Source organism: Zootoca vivipara, chromosome Z2 (assembly GCF_965207765.1).
Source record: "Zootoca vivipara chromosome Z2, rZooViv2.hap1.1, whole genome shotgun sequence".
NCBI classification, from domain to species: Eukaryota; Metazoa; Chordata; class Lepidosauria; order Squamata; family Lacertidae; genus Zootoca; species Zootoca vivipara.
In genome coordinates, this window is record NC_142585.1 from 2,688,699 (window position 1) to 2,711,115 (window position 22,417).

Below are 22,417 nucleotides of genomic sequence, written 5' to 3' on the forward strand. Positions count from 1 at the left end.
GAGATTGAATTCCAAACCTGTTCACCATTGGGATTGGGAATTCCTCCCTCGTTTGGTCAGGGCACTCCATATTGACACCAGCTTTACGATCTCCACCTGCGCAGAGCTCTTTCCTTCACAAGTTTTAATGTCTTACTGTCTGCAGTTATGCAAGGTAGATTCTCGAAAATCCCATACTCTGAAATATACTCTTGAATCCATCACACATGTTTTATTTTATTGCCCATTTTATGTGTGTGTGTGTGTGTGTGTGTGTGTGTGTGTGTGTACATTATATATATATATATATATATATATATATATATATATATATATATATATTTGGGGCCCTTATTGAAGGAGATGGTTTATCGCATTGGCTGCTATGCCTAGGACAATTCAAGAAACAGAATGATGCATATGCTATGGTAATTCATCAATAGAATCATAGAATTGTAGTCGGAAGGGACCACAAGGGTCATCTAGTCCAACCCCCTGCAATGCAGGAATTTTTCCCCAAGGTGGTTGAAATATTATGCTGATATGCAGCAACGCCTCAGAGCCGTCGTGACTGCGGCCGTGCCTTGCCTCGCCCTCGCCCGCCCTGCCACCCCCTCTCGCCTGCCCGACCCTCCCGTCCTCTCCAGCCAAGCAGGGTAGCAACCATTCCCAGAAGCGGTGGTGGCTGTAGCCGCAATGCCGTCGGGCCCGCTGGCCCTGTAGCCTCGCCCATGTTCTCACTTCATGGCCCCTCCCCTCCTGTGCCTTGACCCCGTCCCTGAACAACCATGGCTCCCCCCCCCCTAGTTTTGATCCTGGGTACGCCCCTGAGTATAAGCCAAGTTCCTCTGTTCCTAGTGTGCCAGGCTTCTTCCCACCTTCCCATCCTTGCATGGAGTAATATAAAGTCAAACGCTGGGTTAGCCCATGCCAACACAGGAAGGACTATAGGGTCAGACTTGAAGGGCCCTTGGTGCAGGGAATCCTAAACAAGTGCACCTTCAAGAAATAGCTGTCTGCTTGGAGACCAGCAGTATGGGAGAACCCACCCTACTTCATACGAACCCTCTGTCTTCTAGAAACAAAATTTTGCTGAGCTAGCTCAGTTTGCAAAGCATATGATTCTCAATCTCATGGGTTCCAGCCCCATGTTGGGCAATAAAGATTCCTGCACTGCAGAGGATTGGGCTAAATGACCCTCATGGTCACTTTGCAATTCTATGTACATTTCATCCTTCCTCTTATTCCCCAATGCCAAAACAACTTTCTAAAAAAAGTTGCAGAACTTCTCCAGGGATTGACATGTGCTTCACATGTGCTGGCCAACCATCACCACCCACAGCTAAGTTTTGTAGCACTTTTACATTTGGATGTTTATGGGATTTCTGTCCTGGAGAAGGAAGGTGACTTATATGAATGTTGCAAGGTTGCTTCCCAAGCTGTTCCTGTGCCAGACTCCTTCGGGATGCATGGTCTGTGGCAAAAGGGAGAGGTTGAAAGCACACCATACATTTACAGTACTTCTAAAAGCACACTCACCAAGAATCCTGTAATTTGTTAAGGGTGCTAGGAATTGTCTATCAGTGAGGGCAGGTGTGGACTTTGGTAGTATGGCACTCTGTGCAAGATCAAAATTTAGCACCCCCAAATGGATCTTCTCAATTTTGCACCCTCTTGGTTCAGTGTCCTATACGGGAGAGCCGCCTGCATCACCCTAAATCCAGTGCTATGAGAGGTTAATTACAGTTCCCTCGATTCTTTTTTGGGAGGTGAGGGGTTGCTTTAAATATATGGTGTGCACACAGCCAAAGGAAGCAGATTTTATTGATATTGTCACTGTTACTCTGGAGATCTAACTGGGAGAAGGTTCATGATAATATAATGACCATCAGCTTTAACCCAGAAAGAAAACCTCCAAGGCTGAACTTGCCTCTGAGTCACCTCAGGGGGGAGTGGCCTCTTCCATACTGCCTTGCTTCAGTCAACACTCAATTGCTCCTGTGTTGCCTACCTAGCCAGAACTCCAGAGGGAGCTTTGAGGCTGCCAGCATGTTTGCAAGGTTGTTTGGACACAGGCCTCTAGCCAAACTGTGGAAAACAGGTGCTTTCTGTAGGAGCCCTGGCACCCGAATGACACTGGCGAGGACAACCCCTTTGCCCCAAACGAAGGGCTCAGTGAAGAGCTTTTTCAGGTGGGTAAGAACTTTTTCAGGTGGGTAAGAGCAGTTCTAAAGCTCTTTAGAATTTGTGTGTGTGAAAAGTAATGGAACAAGTACATGGGGGAGGGCACAGCAGGCAACCATTCTTGGAAAGGGATAATCTGCCCACCATAAGCCATGCAATGTTAACCTCAAGTCTCAATTACTGCAGTGTGTGTGTGTGTGCTCACCAACCATCCTTCCCTGGTCCAGAAACTCCGGCTGGTACAATATCCATAGCTGCCAAGTCTCCCGTTTCCTCCGGGAAAACCCCGATTTTAAAGCCGTTTCCTGCTGTCATCCCGTATGGGTAAAAATCCCGTCATTTCCCCGGAATTTGCAAACAGAGCCAGGAAGTGCACGCGCGAGTATCACTCTTTACTTTTTCCTATCTCTATGGACACGTCTGTTCCCGGTACAAAGGCTTGCTTTGCAAACAGAGCCAGGAAGTGCGTGCGCGAGTATCACTCTTTACTTTTTCCTATCTCTATGGACACGTCTGTTCCCGGCACAAAGGCTTGCTTTGCGAGCAGAGCCAGGAGGAAGTGTGCACACGGGGATCACTCTTTACCTTTTCTCTATGGTGCTAGCTGCTTCCGCTCTGCTTCCAATGCTTTGGATTTTTTGTGGGCTTTCTTCCCTTCCCCCTTGGCGCCACGTTTGGGGATCCCTGCTTTTGGTGGGGGTAAGTTCTCTTTCAGAAGAGCAAGTCTGGGCTGGTGGAAGGAATCCTGCAAATATCAGATGGGGCCACTTTACGAGGTGTGTGTGTGTGTGTGTGTGTGTGTGTGTGTTATCCTTAAATTTTTTTGCATGCACATTTCTTCAGATATCTGATATCCAGTATCTGAAGAAGTGTGCATGCACACCAAAGCTCATACCCATAACAAACTTAGTTGGTCTCTAAGGTGCTACTGGACAATTTTTGGAAGGATTCTTTTAAGGAATTTTTTTAAGGAAAAAAAAGTTTAAGGATTTGATTCAAAGGAATTTTTTGGAAGAGTTTTTTTTAAAAAATAATCTTTTTCAATATTTTTTTTATTTTGGCTATGGCAGACCAACATGGCTATCCTCCTGTATTTTAAAAAAATAATAATCCCTAATGCCATGTTTCTAGAGCTAGATGGGCCACTGGCCTGATCCCACTCATGCTGGACTATAAATCTCTTAACAGCTTGGGATCAGTTTACTTGAGAGATTGCCTTCCTCCATGTATTCCCAACTCAACTGCTTTGATCTGAGAAAACTAGCACAGTTACTGGTTCCACATAAAACACCTGCACTTCTGAGAAATCAATATTTTAGTGTGGCAGCACAGGTAGACTTTGGAACTCCCTGCCTGTTGATTCCAGGCAGGCACCTTCACTACTTTTTCTTTTTCCCTTTTCTTTTTGGTGCTTGCAAAAACAAATAAATGTTTGTTTAGGCAAGCCTATCCAGACATGTAAAATGTGGACATGTATTTTAATCTGCTTTTTAGTATATGCTTCATTTGTAATTATTTTTAAATATTTTAAATAGTTGCGTGTAACTTCTTTTACTGATGAAATGAAAATGGTTATAAAAATCAAATTATGATAGTAATAAATGCGCAATGGAATAGTTTTTTTCATAACAAAACAGTTTATTAGAGCAGCAGCATAATAAAGGAAGAGAAAATTAGCAGCACGTATATTAATATGAATGTTTTGGACTGTTGGCAGATCTCTGTCCTCTATAAAACTTATATTCCCTATTAAAGCTATCTAAGGCTTTATACATATCATACTTTTAAAGCACACACACGCCAAGAATTCTGGGAGCTGTAGCTTACCCCAAAAGAGCTATAACTCTCAGCATCCTTAACGAACTACAGCTTCCTGGGTGCTGCTTTTTCTAGGTGTTTTAAATGTATGGTGTGCACTCAGCCTAAGCCTAGACTCCACTTTCTTGAGCCTTTTATCTTCCTTCAGCACACCTTTAACTCCTTTATCACTCCCTACCTATACTCCTCCTCCTCCTCCTAATATATTTAAAGATTTTGTTGGCAGTGATTGTCTTTATGTTTTTAGCAATGTGCTCCTAAAATTTTATGTAATTTTACCATTCCTTATTGTCTGCTTGCATTTCTTTTGCCAAATTCCTGTTCTATTCTGTTCTCGCATGGACAAAACTTCCATTTTTAGGAAACCTTATTGCCTCTAATAGCTTCCTTTGCTCTGCTTCTATACTGGCATATTCTTGGCCTTGGTGGTACCTTTTCTGATCTGCGGTATGCATGCCAGTTCTAATTTTGTGTTTTTAAACAACTCCCAAGCATTTCAGAGAGATTTGACCCCCTTGGTTTTGCCTATTAACTTCTTTTTTATCAATCCCTTCATTTTGGGGTGGTTTCCTTTTTTGAAGTCAAATGTGACCATGTTGAGTTTTCTTAGCAATTTGCATGTATATTTAACATAATAGCTTTATGGCCACTGCTCTCAACTGGTTCAACAACACTTACATCTCATTATATCAATGCTGTCCTCCAAGACCAAGCACACCAGTTTGCCTATTTTGGCTCAGTTCAGAACACTCCTTCCACAGCACCCTGCCTTTTACCACACAAAATATTTATCTCCTAGCTAGATTCACCTTCAAATTGGAGCCTGGCTGATGAAAATGTGAAATCGGAGGAATGACTTGTTAGAAGTAAGCCTTGCAATAGTGGTGGTGGTGGGAGGGTGGGCAAGATTCCATAGTCCTGAAACATGCATTTTAAAATTGGGTGCACACAAATGATTGTGGTGGACCCACACTGCCATTAGTTTGTCCTTATTTGAAATGATTATTAGTATTTTTTTAAGCATGGTCTACCATGTCCTAAGATCTGTCCTTGGATGGTGTGGGATTCACTGCAGCTTGTGCTTCTCCCGCATTATTCAGATAATGTTGGGAAGATCTGGGCCACATGGGCAGAGCTCATAATAAAAACCAGTGTGCTAAAGTGGTTGGAGTGCTAATCTAGAACCTTGGAGACTAGAGTTCAAATCCCCAATCAGCCATGAAGCTCACTGGGCGACCTTGGGCCAGTCATTCAGCTTAACCTACCTCATAGGGTTATTGTTATTGTTATGTTTTGTTTTTAAAGGATCAAGTAGCAGGTGTTGAGGAAAGGTCTGTATCTGAGAGCATGGAGAACTGTTTCCAGTTAGGGTAAACAGATATTAGATTAGATTTGGGATGTCAGAGAATACCAGATTTTGCTGCGAAACCAGTCCTCAGACCAGTGCAAACAGGCCACAGACCTGTAGTTTAGTTCTTTAGATCTACACCTCTTTCTGAGGGTTGGTTCAACTATTGTACTTAGGAGGTCAACTGAGGGCTTGCTCTCTTTGATTGATTGATTGATTGATGATTGATTGATTGATTGCTTTAACGGTGCAAAGCTGCTTGGAGCAGCTTTAAGGCATCGTGCCTTAAGTAAAAACACTTTGAAAATTCTGCAGGAAGTGTGTAACTGTTACATAGCTGCCAAGTCTATGTAATCTTCTGATTTCTTCCGGTGCCGCTCTGCCCACTTCCGTTGCCGGCGCTGCTGATCCCTTATTTTTTTAACCCGGACTTGGCAGCTATGCAATATGCTGCAGCTAGGCCATTGATGGGGAAAGACAATCAACTTCACACAATTCCAGTGCTCAAAAGCTTCCAGGCCAGCTTCAGGGTTCTTGCATTACTTTATCGTGCCCATAGCAACTTGGGTCCAAGGCACTTCAGGGACCACCTAATCCTGTCTATCCCTGACCAGTCACTGGGATCCTCGGGGGAGTCACTGTGAATGGTCCCCCATGGCTCAGATGCATAGCTTCTATCAATCAGAAGCCCTGTGTTCAGTATTACGTGCCCAAATTAGTACAAGACCCTCCCAGTTAAGTCCAGGCAGGCTCTCTACCTGTTGAACAACCAGCATCTACTGAAGACCTTTTTTGTCATTCCAGCTAGCATTTGTTTAACTGAGGTTTGATTTTATAGTTTTAACCAGCTTTTATTTATTTTTGGTATTGTACCTTTCCCTTTGGGGACGATCATACCCTCTGATATTTCTCTGAAGAAAATAGGGAGGTCCCATTCCATAATGATAATTTTACTATTTATACCCCACACATCTGACTAGGTTGCCCAAGCCACTCTGGGCAGCTTCCAACATAAATAAAAACATAATACAACATTTAAAAACATTCCCTATAAAGGATTGCCTTCAGATGGCTCTGGGGTTGGATAACTCTGTACCCTCCAATATTTATCTAGTGAAAACAGGGACATCCTAAGGATCTAATCAGACATTCTGGGATCTAATCAGAAACTGGGACGGCTTCTCTAAATCAGGGATGTCCCTGAAAAACAGGGACACTTGGAGGGTCTGGACTATTGGAGTTAAGTGATATAGATATAGAAATAGTTCAAATAACAGTTCAAATAAATAAAATATTAGGAAAACTGTAAGCCGGAGGTAGGGAAGCTTTTTCACCTAAGGGCCAGATTCTCTTGTGCACAACATTTTTTCTCAAAATCTGCTGTTATCGGGTGCCTAATAAATGGAAGAAATAAATAAGATGGTGGTTGGTCCAAGGTCACCAATAATCTTCAGAGTTGAAGCAGGGACTTGAACTGCATCTAATTCCACTACCTGATCTGTCATCCCCCCCCCCCTGTTTTAATACAGGTTCTAGTTATTAGAAAATCAAAGCCAACAAAAACAAAAACAGCTCACCTCTGAATAATGGAAGACTTGAGAGGCATGCATATGATTTTTCTCTTTCTCTCGTAAAAGTCTTTCCATTTCCTTGCAGAAGGTAGACTTGGGTAGAAATGAAGAATAATCTATTTCTTTTAAATAATCTATTTCTTTTAAATAATCTATTTCTTGAAGTGTGTACACAGTGAGGCTGCAGCAGCATTGTTATAACTTCCCGTCTTAGCAATTTATTCTGGGTTCTTTCTTCCCACAAACTATAAATCATTTAGAGACTCTTTTCATTGCATAGCTTGTTCTGGGAGCTGTGTGCTTTATTGATTTCAGTGAAGGGAATTACTAAAGGGAGATGAGACATTTGCCATTTCCATCTGGGCTGGCTGTGTTTTTTTTAAAAAAATATGGGTGGAGGGGAAGGAGGGGGGAACCTCCCCCCACCCCTTTGTCCTTTAACCGAAGTTTATGGGACGAAAATGTCATCTCACCTTGAAAAGTACTTGTGGCTTTTCCATCATCAGCCTGCTGGAAAGGGATGCTCCACAAATCCCATCCTACATGCCAATTATTTAGAGGGGTCAATCCTATCCATTGATTCAGTAGTGGGGTGGGGATGAAGGATCCTGTTCAGGATGCAATTGGAACCAACAACTGCTGAACTTTGGCTTATATTTTTAAGGTCACAGAGCAATCAGAAATGAAAGAAGACCAACCAAGCTTGACAAAAAGGTACTGCTGTGGTCAGGACGGTTTAAAAAAGAAGAAGACATCCCACACCTCTTGTCATAAGTTATTACATAACTAACCTTAAAAGGAAAGGGCCCAGGGGTCAAGTGCAGCCTTCAAGGCTTCTCTATATGACCCTAGCATGATTTTTAAGCTGCTTACTCCCCCCAATCCATACCATGCCAAATTTAGAATATATCAGATTTTTTTTAAAAAAAGAAACATTGTTAACTAAAAGTGCTAATTCAAAAGTAAAAGGACACTGCACATCATTGGGGTCTATGAGGGTATTGGAGACAGTCTTGGCATTTTCTGCTTGTATACATGAGGGGGAAGACACCATAGGACAGCACGGTAGAAGCCTTAAGCTGAGAACTTAAGCTGAGAAGTCGGAAAGTTGGGAGCAATAACCCTGGAGGCTCTAACAAGCCAAGGGACAATCATGAAACCTTGCATGTAAAACAAGCTGTAGCCCAAGATTCGAAGGCGGGAAATTGGAAGACAAGCATAATCAATCACGTCTGCTTGTGACTGAGCTAAGTGAATCCATCCGGGCCCTAGCACCATTAAGGTAAAGTTAAAAACCCCGGTATGAAGAGACTCTAGCAAACTGCTCCCAATTACCTTTTTTCCATACCCAATATGGTCTTTACAAGAAAGAACTATATGGACCTGGGAATTGCACCAATATCACCTCAGGGGGAGTTGGAGCCCCGAAGGAGGCAAAGTAAAATCACCAATTATTTCCCTCATAAAGAAGGGAATAAGAACCCACAGTGCGAGAGCACCCTAAAAGAAGTAGTCCCTACTGTGTTGGATTGGTCAATACAACATAAAGAGTTACAAACTGATCATGCAAGCCCAAATTATTCCATGAGATGGGCATAGGAACTTGCCCTAGCTGAGAACATCATGACGAGTAATTCCCCTAACTCCAATGACCCCGATCTTCAAAAATCATCTCAGAATCTCAGGAAAAACCAGCAAGACCTACAGTGAATGCCAACAGTATAGAAGAGATGGGTGATCAGCTACATAACCAAATATATCAGATACAGACAGACCTCCACAATATAAACATTTTTCCTAGCAATAACAAATGGCCGACTCCTGATGCTTGTGGAGAATTTTAAACAGGCAAAAAGAGTCACAGATCAGACCCCGGACTTAGACGCTAGAATCCACATACCACGCAAAAAGAACTCACGCAAAAGAAAACCAGAACCCAAGATGAAGAAAACTAAAAACATCAAAAAATTTAAGCCGTCTAGAAGAACCCAACATATTAGTAAAAAACAATGGCAGAAACTCTTCAACATATTATCATCGCATTGACAAAAGATTACTATTCTTGATAAAAAGCCTATACAAAGACTCCAAGCTGTATGTAATGGGCAGTTAATGGGCAACTAATTGGCCCTGTTCCAGCCACTAAAGGAGTCAAGCGGGGCTGCATTTTAGCCCCGGCCTTATTCAATTTGCATATAAATGACATAGTCAAATACCTAACATCCCCGGAGTTTCATGCCCCTAAACTTGGGAAAAATCAATTTCAGTGCTCCTTTATGCGGACAATGCGGTTCTCCTATCACGAACTAAAGTAGGCCTCAAAAGGCTACTCTCATCCTATTGCAGGAGAAATCAACTGGTGGTAAATCACCAAAAAACCAAAGTCATGGTCTTCGCTAGGAGACACAGACTACACAGATGGGAGATGGACAATCAGCCAATAGAACAGGTCAAAATTTTCAACTACCTTGGAATAGTTTTCTAGTCAACAGGGTCTTGGGAGGCTCATCATAAATACGCTAGGGAAAAAGCTTCCCAAAGCGCCAAGATACTGTCTCACTTTTATTATACGAAGGGAGGCAGGCATATTCCAGCGGCTCTAGAGGTTTTCCAAGCAAAACCTTTGGCGCAATTACTCTATGGGGCCCAAATCTGGACGGGAAATCATTGTAGCACACTTGAAATGGTCCAATCTAAATTCTTAAGACAGATTCTAGCTGTCCCACCATGTGCACCAAATGTGGCCCTACGATTGGAGACCGGCCTCCCCTCTGTCGAAACCTGGACCTGGCTAAGAACATTCAATTATTAGCTTCGCTTAAATTTAAATCCATCCGGCCTATTATCCCTAGTTACACATGATGCACACAGAAATCTGTGGTCCAAAGCAGTGCATCAAAAACTACTTACATGTGGCCATGTAGCACAGCACCTACTTAAAATGGGTCTCCCCAAGGCAAAATCCCTTATTGACCAGCGCCTGAAGGATATCGAACAGCAGAATAATCTGGCCTCTATTAAGAAATTTAGTGCTTGGTACACTTATCTGCCCCCCTCCCACTTTGACTCTCGGGCACCATATTTGTCTGACCTAACCATCCCAAAATTTAGGCACCCTTTACTAAATATGTTACCCTCAGCTGTTCTTGAAGGTCGATACCAAAAAATTCCAATCGAGAACCGGCTTTGCCCCTGTGGATCCGGCTACATAGAGACTGTGTCACACGTTCTCTTGTCTTGCCCCCTATATAAAGACCTGAGGGATGAGACCATCACGCCGCTCCTATCTGCCATCCCGGGCCGCTCATGTGAAGCCAAATTGTTTTCACTCCTAGACGACCGGAACAGCTCGATAACAGAGAAGGTTGCCAGATTTATCGGGAGAGCAATGAGACTGACACTATTTGAATGACAATTGTGTAGTCACCTGGACTCCCCGCCTAGGATTTTATATTTTTTATTTATGCCAAGTTTCAAGGAATGAGATTATTAATTCATTTTTATTTATTATCCCCTGCTTATTTGGTTATTATTATCTTTCTCCTTGTCCTGACCATCTTCCCGAGGCTATATTCACAATCTTTTAATTTGGCTGGACTCTACACTTAACCGGCCCAGAACAATCTACCAGAGAGAAGGCCGCCGCCCATGGGACAGAGGGATATCGACTGAATGACAACCCAGCTTTTACCTTGGGTTTTAATAGGTTTAATAGGTTTTATTGGTATTCATATTTGTAATGTGTTTTTGTTGGTGTTTGTCTTTTTAATGCTATGGTCCATCGGCTCTGCAAATAAAGTTTAATCTGCACACCATTTTCTCAGGTGCCCCACTGAGAAGCCTGCAAGCAAGAGCTGAGGGCAACTGCAGCACTCTCCCCGCTTGGGATTCCCAGCAACTGGAATTCAGAGGCATCCTGCCAGATTTGTGAAACAAGGGGTGGGAGCAAGACCAGCAAAATGAGAGTTAAGACCCTGGCACATTTTGTTGTACCGTATCATTCCACCCATCTGGTGTCTCAGAAGCAACTTCCTGCCTCCAGGCAGAGAGAACTAAATCCCGACTCCTCTCTCACTTGCTTGCTCTTCATAATAACGCCTGCACAGCCATTATTTCCCATGTCATCCAAAATACATTTAATGGCAAGTGTGTGCTTTCTCTGGAAGAGCTTCACTGGGGCTGTGTGTGATACAGGAAGTTTCGTGTGTGGGCGTCGATCAATATCTCCGTCCAAAAATAAGCCAAACCAAGTTGGAAGCATTCATTTATCCATAACCGCTTCCACTTGCTTTTGAGAGAAATTTTGCAAAGCAAATTACTGTAGCACTCAGCTGCTTCCATGACAAGGTACACAGAGGATCTCTGCAGCATTTTTATCATGGTTCATTTGTTATGTCATGGTGCTTAATAGCAACACACAAATGTTGGAGAGCAGGGGAAAGCCGAAATAAATTTGCTGTTTCCTCCTTCCAAAAAATTATTCATATATTTATTTATAGTATTAAAAAAATGTATATTGCTATTCATTAAAAACAGCACTTTACACCAAGAAAACATGAGATCATATTGTAAAAAGCACAGGAAAAAATAAAACCAGAGATCAATTAACTATTGTGGTGTCATAGAATCATATATACCTGCAGCTGTGCCAGAAAAGGGGAGGGGAAGGGAGTGCAGTTTTGGAGGCCCGATTTCAAAACTTGTTGCCTGAAAGTTGATATGTGACAACATGTGATACTTTGTACTTTGTGGCATTGTATCTAGGGTGGTATTGTGTTGTGCTAATTGAAGAGAGGATATACTTTAGATCACGGGTGGCTCCCACCCTTCACCAGACAGGATGAGCTTCAGGCCGCACCATCCCTGACCGTTGGCCATGTTGGTTGGAGCTGATGGAGTCCAGAAACAAGCAGGAGGTTGGATCCTAGAGTAGTCAATGACACGACAACACCATTGTTTTCTGATTTTCCAAAGTGGAAGTCCTCAAGGCTGCTCAGAGCCAGCTGAGGATCCGAATCTGCTACATCATGATTGCATTGACTCTGCTAGGATGCGTGACCACGATAATCTCTGGTAAAATGGTAAAGAACTGACTTCATTTGTTTCTCAGACCAAGAAATACAACCCAATGTGCTTTAAACACACACACACACACACACACACACACACACGGGGTTCACATACATTTGTGAAGATGCTAGCTTCTACACAGTGGTGGAGCTTCATGCTCTGGCACCAGGGGGGGGGGGCAGAGAGCATGGTCATGCGTCATTATTTCTGTATCTTAAATCAGAGTTGGTCTGTAGCTTTAAATGTTCTGTGTCTTCATGATTAGCAGGAGAGTCACCTGTGGTTGGTTTGGTGTATATTAGACTTTTAACACCTTGGTTTGGGTAGCAGTGGTTACCATAGCTGCCAAGTTTTCCCTTTTCTCGCGAGGAAGCCTATTCAGCATAAGGGAAAATCCCTTTAAAAAAGGGATAACTTGGCAGCTATGGTGGTTACATAGTTTTATGCATTGCTGCCAAGTCCGGGTCGTAAAGATCCGGGATCGGCAGCGCGCACATGACCGGAAGTTGCGTGACGCAACTTCCGGTGGCGCTTCGCCCTTCTATGGGCATCAGAAAATGGCGGCGCCGGCGCCGGAAGTCGCTTCCGCGCATGACCGGAAACACGTAAAAGCGACTTCCGGCGCCGGCGCCGCCATTTTCTGATGCCCATAGAAGGGCAAAGCGCCACCGGATGTTGCGTCACGCGGTCATGCGCGGAAGCGACTTCCGGCGCCGCCGGCGCCATTTTCTGGTGCCCATAGAAGGGCAAGCGGCACCAGAAAAATGGCCGGGTAATTCTCCTCCATTCATAGCTGCCAAGTGTCCCGATTTAAGGGACAATACCGGGATTTTCCACTAAACGGGAGACCGCCGGGAAACGGTAAGAAAAAAGGGGTTTTCCCGGCGGATACGGGATACTTGGCAGCTATGGTTTTATGACCACTGCTCCTTAGAAGTTGACTGTAAACATTTCTGTGGTATGCTATTATTTTGTTTACTTTTGTGTTGTTTACCTTTATTGTATTGGATGAAAATTAGTGTTTTTGATTATTAAGAAGCTTGTTATGCTGGTTATTGTCCTTGATATAATTTCATTATATATATATATATATTATATATATATATATATATATATATATAGTAGTTGAACACTGAGGAAGACCACATCAAAACAGTGTCATTATCCAGATCACTGTCTATGATTTGCTATTACAGTAGTTGCATCGACAGATATCACTAAGCATTCAAATTATATCACTGGATGAATTTTATTTTGATACTATATGGACTGTACTCTTGAATATCGCTTCGCTGCAACTTATAAAGTTATACATTTATGCCCTCATTTTTCATCAGTCCACATGTTGCCGCTGTTGTCTTTAATGTTCATTATTATGGCAAACAGCCAGCATACTGGGGGTGGAACTGCTGCTCAGGCCCGGCCCTAGGGATAGTCCCGGTGGCGCGGGGCGTCAGGGGGCAGGGGCGCCGGAGCGATCTCTGCGCCACGGCGCCCGACCGGCTTGAGACGGCCCTGCTTCTGTGTGTGATGAATTTCACTCAAGTGTCCTAGGTGATGTCACGGCTAAAAATCAGGCACTGTTTCTTTAATACAAAAGGAACTGAGTTAGCATGAGTTCACGGCCTACAATGAATTGGCAAAGCCTGCATGACTCATCCAACCTTTCACCTACATATGCCTGTATATATAGAGTGCTCATTGATTGTGCGAGTGTGGGTTGGTTGGATGATAGAAAGTTGGCTGAGTTTGGTTTATGTATAAAGCTGTCAGTCGTGGTTGAAGAAGATTAAGAATAAAAGCAGCAATACTCTGCAAAAAAAACCCTTTTTCAAGGACTCTTTTGTGCCAACTAGGGTCTGAGGACCAGGTGAAGGAGTCAAAGAAGGTCAGAACCTTTTCAAACACTGACAGGTGATGCCTGCACTTGGGGGCTGCTCAAGAAACAGTCAGCTGTGTGGGGCCCTTGTGATCTTTACCCTGGTTCCCTGTTGTAGGGAATGTTACCAACCAGATGTTCTTATTTTTGAAGGCTGTCAAAAGAGAGGACACGCTGCTGAAGATGAACGCAGAGAAGAAAGCTAAGTGGAGAGCAGAAGGACAGGTGGAAAAGGAAGCAATGGTTGGAAAATCTGAGCAACCATGAAAGGGATAATCCCAAAGGACGACCAGTGGTCCATACAGAGAGCGCCATCAAGCCGATGCTTCTCTAAGACTTTGGTCTCTACTCTATACCTGATAGGAAAACAATCATTTTCTTTTTCTTTTTTTAAATAGTTTTTATTGTTTAAAATCAGCAAAGCAACAAATATACACTTACGTATAAAAAGGAATAATAAGGTGGGGGAGAATAATAAGGGGGGGGAAATCAGCAATACAATAAAGAAGATCGATAAAAAAAGAAGAAAAAGAAAAAAAAGGGCAAGAAAAACCTTATTCTTACAATATTTCGTCAAAACCTATCCTCACAGATTTACAAAACAAATAAGAATATAAAACAGATACACTCCTCACATCTACATATAGATACTTCCTGTCCCTTTTGTTGCACACTTTTCAATATCTTATGTTTCACAGGCTTATGTTAACGATATCTCTTTTTCCTCCTCATTATTATTCTAATCCTTTCTATTTCTCTGAAGCATCATTCAATATCCGTGAGTAGAGAGCTATTTGGGTAATATGTTTTGAGATAGTTCTTATACACTCTCCACTCTTTCACTGTCTTTTGTACAGGTATATCTCTCATTGAGTCTGTCAACCATGCCATCCTAATATAATGTAACATTTGTGTTTGCCAGTCTATTACTGTGGGTAGCGTCTCGCTCTTCCAATTTTTAGCTACCAAGATTCTAGCAGTGGTCACAGCGTATAGGCATAAAGATCTTATTTCCTTATTTATTTCCGGTGGTAGGATATTTAAAAGGAACATTTCAGGCATTTTTTTAAATATTATTTTAAACATTTTCTTTAGTTCTTCATATATCTTGTTCCAGTATTCTTTTATATTTTTGCAGGACCACCACATGTGGTAGTATGTGCCATCTTCTTTCTTGCACCTCCAGCACCTCGGATTCATACCCCCATACATTTTAGCCAGCTTACATGGTGTTAAATGCCAACGGTATATCATTTTCATCATTTTCTGTTTATTGTAACTGTAGAGAGCCTAATGGAATCCAGAGGGGAACCATTCTCAAGACTTCAGTATTTAATTCTGCCCATAGACTGTGACCATTTAAAATACTTCCATCTTTCAGACCTGAGTTGGACAGTGGAGAACATCTGGACTCAGCTGAGCATTTCTGATTAGAGGAGGACAACCATCACCTGTAACCAAATCTCTCTCTGTACACCAGCCTTTCTGAACCTGGTGCCATCCAGAGGCTGCTGGATTGCAGTGCTGGACACAATGGCTGGAGCTGGTGGAAGGTGGACATCTAAACCATTGAGGAAGGCTGGCCTTTGCCAAAGTGTTATATCCCCAACCCAACCCACAATCAAAATAGTTAATAAAATTCATTTCTGTGTGAATAAAACGTTATTTATATACAAGAAGTGGAACAGGAGAATCTTGTTGGAACAATTTAAATGGGGTGCCTGGATCAATTACTCTGTAAGCTTGAGGCAGGAAAACTTGTTTAACTCAAAGGCTCCCCTCTTACATAACCTTCCAGGGTCCACTTACAAGTGGTGGGTGGGGCTAAATACAATAGTGGGTGGAGCAATAGATGTGACTCATGTTGGTTCAAGTAAAAAATAGAGATATAAAAAGGGCAGAAAAAGACTACATGGTTGGTAACTTAAAAATAGTTTACGGTACTTTTGAACTCTGTAAAGGTCAGATGCATGCAATTTTCCATACATCATTCAGGAAAAGTTGCACAGGCAGTAAAACTTGGCTTAGTTGCACTGGTGAAATTTCTTAAATCATTGGTATAGGAACTAAATGGGATTCAGCTTCTCCGGTAGACTGAGGGTTGAACAACAGGCTTGATTACCCATTTCCTCCTAAGTTAAGGGAAAGTGACCTCACTAAGTCTGGCAGGGCAGCTTACCCTATGTTATTAACCCCTTCATGCATTAATAGACTTAAGCATGTTGGTTGTATGAAGCTGGTTATTGCAGAAACCCCTTCTCTGGAAAATATAACAATTGCATACACAAGTAATGAACCACCCAGAGTCCCATCTTGACTCAAAGATTCTCAAAACTGTCTCTTGGTAGTGCCTTGGTCAGAATATTGACTGTCATTTCTTTGGTTTGACAATATGCCAAATCAACAAGTCAATCTTTTATCACCTCACGCACATAGTGGTATTTCACCCCAATGTAATCATAGAGTTGGAAGGGACACTGAGGATTGTCCAGTTCAACCCCTTGTAATGCAGGAATATGCAGCTGTCCCTTACGGAGATTGAACCTGCAACCTTGGTGTTATTTGTGATTTTATCTTGTGTTTTTATCTTGTGAACACCCTGAGATCTTTTGGTGAAGGGCAGATGATGATGATGATGATGATGATGATGATGATGATGATGATGATGATGATAGTGGCTGGAAACCGAAACAGGTGTGATCCTGCTAGGTGGTGAAAGAGGATGCACAGCAGCATATTGTTGTGGGTCTCATTTGTTTCAACATACAGACATTGTGGCTATATCTAACCATCTTCAGGAGCAGTGTTCAAACTAAGGAGCAGGAGGAGGATGAGAAGAATGTTTCTGCAGTTATTTGTATGTCATGGATGCCTGAAAATAGAGCAGTGGTGATGAAGAACCACTGTCTCTGGAGCCTAGTTAGGCCCACCAGGTCTCTCCTTCTGCCTGTTCATCACCTGACATCACATGACATTTAGCGCAGGACAAGTATAGCTGCAACTGAGCACGCCACCAAATTGAATCTATGGGTGTAAATAGGGGCATCCTTTTGTAGTCAGGGCTTTCCCTTTGGTGCAATTGGAATCTGGCCCATTGCCCCGTTGAACTGCTTTGGGGAGGGATCTGAGCTCCTGGTCATTTCCAAGCATGTTCTGTCTATTTGGCACACTCCTGATTCCTTTGTAGGCATAGGCTTTGTCTTTTCCTGCTTGGGATGCCAGGAGATTGATTGGTGGGTGACTCTGTCCACCTACCAATGTGTCCCACTGAAGATTGGCCATTTTGGGATTCAACCTCTCATGTGAAAATTAGTTTCCCTCCCCTAAAGCAGAGGAACTATTATATGGGCAAATGGGGAGAGGGAGAGGGAGAGTTATAAATATACACCCATCCCAGTTTCTAAAGGGAATATCTAATGTTAAAGAAACACAAGAATGTTACAATAGGCATTGCACCTTTGATTCCAAAGTGGTGTGTCTAAGTGGATATTTTTCAGGGGCGGTGATAATCGGTGTTAAGTCATTATCCAAGCTGTTTAATTTGATGTTGCTCTATAAATGAATTGGTGTTTATTTGCATGCATATTTTGGTGAGAGGAATATTAAAGGGAAAAAAGAGTTCCAGCAACAACATAATGATGTTATGGACACTAAGTGGGGGGGGGATGCAGCTGCCATTCAAAGCTTAACTGCTCAGTCATTTAAAAATAAAATCTTTATAATACAGTTTAAGGGGGGAAAGGGCAACAAACAAAATGTACAAAATCTGTCTAGCTGAAGCCATCAATCCCCAAAAAGGCTTGGATGAGCAATAGCAGGAGAGAATTTCCTACAAGGGATGAGTCATCAACATTTACATCGCCAAAAGAGTCGTGTACCCCTTACGCATATTTCAGTGGCACAGAATGTCAATGGACAACTCCCATCATCCCTGACCAATAGCCATGTTTTCTGGGGCTGATGGGAGATGGAGTTCCTACAATGTCGAGGACACCACATTGGATAATAACAACAATAATATAATAATAAATTATTATTTATACCCCGCCCATCTGGCTGGGTTTCCCCAGCCACTCTGGGCGGCTTCCAACAGAAAAATAAAACACAGTAATCTATTAAACATTAAAAGCCTCCCTGAACAGGGCTGCCTTCAGATGTCTTCTAAAAGTCTGGTAGTTGTTTTCCTCTTTGATACATGTTGGGAGGGCGTTCCACAGGGCAGGCGCCACCACCGAGAAGGCCCTCTGCCTAGTTCCCTGCAACTTGGCTTCTCGCAACAAGGGAACCGCCAGAAGGCCCTTGGTGCTGGACCTCAGTGTCCGGGCAGAATGATGGAGGTGGAGACGCTCCTTCAGGTATACTGGACCGATACTACTGCTATATGTGAACAGGCCACCTGTGCAGTTGTCAATTCATCATAATTCTTTTTTGTTTTGTTATTGTGCCTTTAGTAACAGCAAAGAGATCAACATGCTGCTAAGTGTTGCACAGAGAAGCATTGCTTAATGCACAGGTGCAGGGGCTGATTTGGAAGCTGGCAACCCAAGGCACAAGCAGAATGCAAGTGGACCCAGAGTGTCTAACTTCGTATCAGGGTATGCCCGGCACTGCCTGGGAATTTGTAGAAATGAAAAGGTGTTGTGAGTTGTTTTTTTTTAATGACTAGTGCAATTTGTGAGTTTGGTCTTGTCATGCAAAAAATTGGGTAAAGTCACTCCAAAGGCATATTTTTGTCCCACCATCTTGATTCAAAATGATGGCTAGCATCCAAACATCAATGAAGATGGCTGCCCCCACTTCAGGAACCCTTTTGCCAGGTCTAGCAAAGAGACAGCCAACCCTAAATGAGAAAATGAGCAAAGTCGTGTATTGGTCTGCCATCTTGAATCAAAATGGCAGCCAGCATCCAAACATTGATGAACCCTCACAACAAGTTTTGTGACAGTATCTTAAGGGGCAGCCCAAACCATGGTGGAGAAATAACAGTCAAACAACTTTCAAAATTATATAGGAGATTCTTGGGAATTCTCTGCAGCACAAGGAATATCCCATTTTCTCTGAGCCCAAAATGTGCTTACTTTTGTGTTTCTCTTGGATTAGTTGTTTCCCACTGCAGTTTGTGACATGAAACCAGAGACTTTGTTTTAGTGGTGGTATCTTCCCCCCCCCCCAAATAATTTTTATTCATTTTCCAATATTGCAAAATCACAAAAACAAAAACAATTTTTTTTTAAAAAAAAACATCAATTCTTGCATTTTTTACTTAACATTGTTGACTTCCTCAATTCCCCCCTCACTGGGTCCATTTTAAAATTCCAATTAAGCAATTTCTATTTTATATCTTAAATCATTCTAAAACATTTTATCATTATCACTCAACCTAATTGGCCTTGGTCCAGTATACCTGAAGGAGCGTCTCCACCTCCATTGTTCTGCCCGGACACTGCGGTCCAGTGTCGAGGGCCTTCTGGCGGTTCCCTCGCTGCGAGAAGCCAAGTTACAGGGAACCAGGCAGAGAGCCTTCTCGGTAGTGGCACCCACCCTGTGGAACGCCCTCCCACCAGATGTCAAAGAGAACAACAGCTAACAGACTTTTAGAGGACATCTGAAGGCAGGGAGGCTTTTAATGTTTAATCGATTATTTTTATTTTATTTTTCTGTTGGAAGCCGCCCAGAGTGGCTGGGGAAACCCAGCCAGATGGGCGGGGTATAAATAAATTATTATTATTATTATTATTATTATTATTATTATTATTATTATTATTCTCAGTGGCTGATATGAATGGCATTGCTGATGGTCTGTTGGCTTTGGACTGCATATGAAATCTATTCATTTTATTTTTAATCATCATCTCACCTCTCCAGCTGCACTCTAGAAAATGAGCCCCCCCATTAACCCAATGGCTTGTTTTAGCTCCTGTGTACAGCTCCTGTGTGGGCCCATTTCTTGTAGGTGCCCACATAATATTGCCTTGCATTTTAATTTATTATTTGCAAGGGCAGTCAATGTGGCATACTCCACTTGTTTTGGACTACAACCCTCCTAAGTCCCAGGCCAGAATGGCCAGTGGCTAGACAGGCGCTGCCCACCTGCTACAATATCTTCCTGCAGTTGGGGAAACTTGGAGCAAAGGGTTCTCCTTTGTGTGGTTTCCGTTATGCAAGTCTTTGCTTCCAACACTTCCTTGCCACCCTGTCACTTCACATTTTCTTTTAAAGCTCCGACCTCTCCTCTCCTGGCCCATTTCTGCATTCACACGCAGGCACACTGAAATGTACTTGCAACAATGTCCTGGCTGCTAATTTCGATCCTCCAAGGTGCCCTTCAGACGCATTATCATGAAAGCATGTGATTGCTAATTAGAAGAGACGTTGATGAGAGCTCCACCTCTCCTTCGCTTGCTAGAGTGAGTGTGTTATGAAATAGGATTCATTAAGAGTGTGCTTTATTATAGACAACTATAATAAAATATGGAAAGATATAAAAAGGAATCTGGAAGTTTGGAATCAATTACATTATGGAGAGAATCTCAGTAATAAAAATGAATATCCTGCCCAAAATGATGTTTCTCTTCCAAACAATCCCAATCCTAGGTGGATCAAATTGTTTTAAAGAATGGAAAAAGGAGATAGCAAAGTTTGTATGGAACGGCAAGAAGCCTAGGATCAAGTACCAATTATTAATAGACAAAAGAGATAAAGGAGGGTATCCACTGCAGACCTTGAACTTTACCATGCAGCAGTAGGATTGGTGTGGTTAAGAGATTGGATTAAGTTAAACAGAACCGATATATTGGATTTGGAGGGCCACGATATCAGATTCGGATGGCATACATATCTAGTATATGAAAAAATAAAAGCACATAAAGGGTTCCTAAACCATGTAATAAGAAAATTACTGTTCAAAATCTGGATGAAATATAAGGGGATATTAGAGCCCAAGACATCTCCAACTGAAGCCATGGCTGTAAAAAGAAAAAACATGAAAGGTAAGTGGCCAGGGGCGTACCCAGGATCAAAACTAGGGGGTGGGGGTGGGACAGCCATGGCCATTCAGGGGCGGGGCCAAGGCACGGGAGGGGAGGGGCCACGAAGTGAGAACATGGGCGGGGCTACAGGGGCAGCGGGCCCGACGACATTGCGACTGCAGCGGCCACCTTGTGCTTCTGGGGCTGGCGGCGGCGGTGGCTACCCTGCTTGGCTGGAGAGGACGGGAGGGTCGGGCAGGCGAGAGAGGGTGGCAGGGCGGGCGAGGGCGAGGCTAGGCACGGCTGCAGTCACGATGGCTCTGAGGCGTTGCTGCATATCAGCATAATATTTCAACCATGTCATGGGTTCAAGCCCCACCTTGGGGAAAAATTCCTGCATTGCAGGGGGTTGGATTAGATGACCCTTGTGGTCCCTTCCAACTACAATTCTATGATTCTATTGATATATTACCATAGTATATGGATCATTCTGCTTTCTTGAATTGTCCTAGGCATAGCAGCCAACACCTAGAGACCTAGGTGCCCCCCCCCAAAATTACTGGTAAATACCGTATTTGAAAGAGTCATCCCCCCCATGTTGATGGGCTTTCTATGTCGGGCTTAGCTGCCCCCCCAGTACTTTATTAAGGATGGAAGAGGGAGGGAGGGAGGGAGGGAAGAAATAGAGAGAGGGCTGACTCACATTTGTGGGTGCCTCTGGGTGACGCTGTGATGCTGGAACTCTGCAGCAAGAGGAAGATACCGGTACACCTGTACAGGAGCCTTGTAAGCAGCTTTCTCTCTGCTTGATTTACAGAAGAGATGTTCAACAGGCAGATTGTGATCTACCAGTAGATGACTGGATGTCTATGGTAGATCACTGCTAGATCACTGGCACCCCTACAAAAAGCTCACCCAAAATTCTCCTCCTCCCTAAAAAAGCTGAACAACTATGACCTGAAGCCCTAAACAAAAATGGGCCTCGCTCCCTCCTAAAAGAAGCTCAACAAGTTTGACCTAAACCCCCAAAAACAGGGCTTCCCTTCCTTAAAAAAAACTCAACAGCTTTGACCTGAACCCCCCAAAAGGGAGTAGATCACTCCCAGTTTTTAACTCTGTGAGTAGATCACAGTCTCTTGGGAGTTGGCCACCCCTGATTTACAATATACAGATGCAGAAATTTATGCTGATCAGAAAGCAAAGATTATTGTAAATAATGTGGTATCAGAAGAGATAAGAATTGAAAAGGGAATGAGACAGGGGTGCCCTCTCTCACCTTTATTGTTTATATCAGTTCTGGAAGTACTATTATCAATGATAAGGAAGGATGATAAAATTGAAGGGGTGAGAGTGGGAAAGAAGCAATATAAGTTAAAAGCCTTTGCGGACGATCTTGTCTTAACTTTGCAAAACCCGGAAACCAGTGCAGTTAATGCACTGAATTTGATTCAGGATTACGGCAGTGTTGCCGGTTTTAAATTAAATAAGACAAAAACCAAAGTGTTGGATAAGAACTTGTTATTAGAAGAGAAAAAGAGGTTGGAAGAGACCACTGGCCTATTGTTTGTAAAGAAGGTGAAATACCTGGGGGTTAATCTAA

General features: G+C 42.9%; 1 protein-coding gene across 3 annotated transcripts; it reads left to right on the top strand.

Moving 5' to 3' along the window:
• Positions 1-2,028: 2,028 nt before the first annotated feature.
• Positions 2,029-15,525, top strand: LOC148686530 (protein FAM162B-like). Of its 3 annotated transcripts, XM_088664422.1 has the most exons (5): positions 2,029-2,191; positions 7,565-7,667; positions 8,408-8,412; positions 11,875-11,981; positions 14,003-15,525. In XM_088664422.1, exons 1-5 carry the CDS (start codon positions 2,029-2,031, stop codon positions 14,114-14,116), a joined length of 492 nt encoding a protein of 163 aa, XP_088520548.1. In that variant the 3' UTR covers positions 14,117-15,525. The 3 variants fall into 3 exon arrangements, 1 of the variants encoding a protein (XP_088520548.1); XR_015948619.1 differs by lacking the exons at positions 2,029-2,191; positions 8,408-8,412; positions 11,875-11,981; positions 14,003-15,525 and adding exons at positions 2,462-2,862; positions 10,725-11,508 and having other exon boundaries at positions 7,565-7,614; XR_015948618.1 differs by lacking the exons at positions 2,029-2,191; positions 8,408-8,412; positions 11,875-11,981; positions 14,003-15,525 and adding exons at positions 2,465-2,939; positions 10,725-11,508 and having other exon boundaries at positions 7,565-7,614.
• The last annotated feature ends 6,892 nt before the right edge of the window (positions 15,526-22,417 follow it).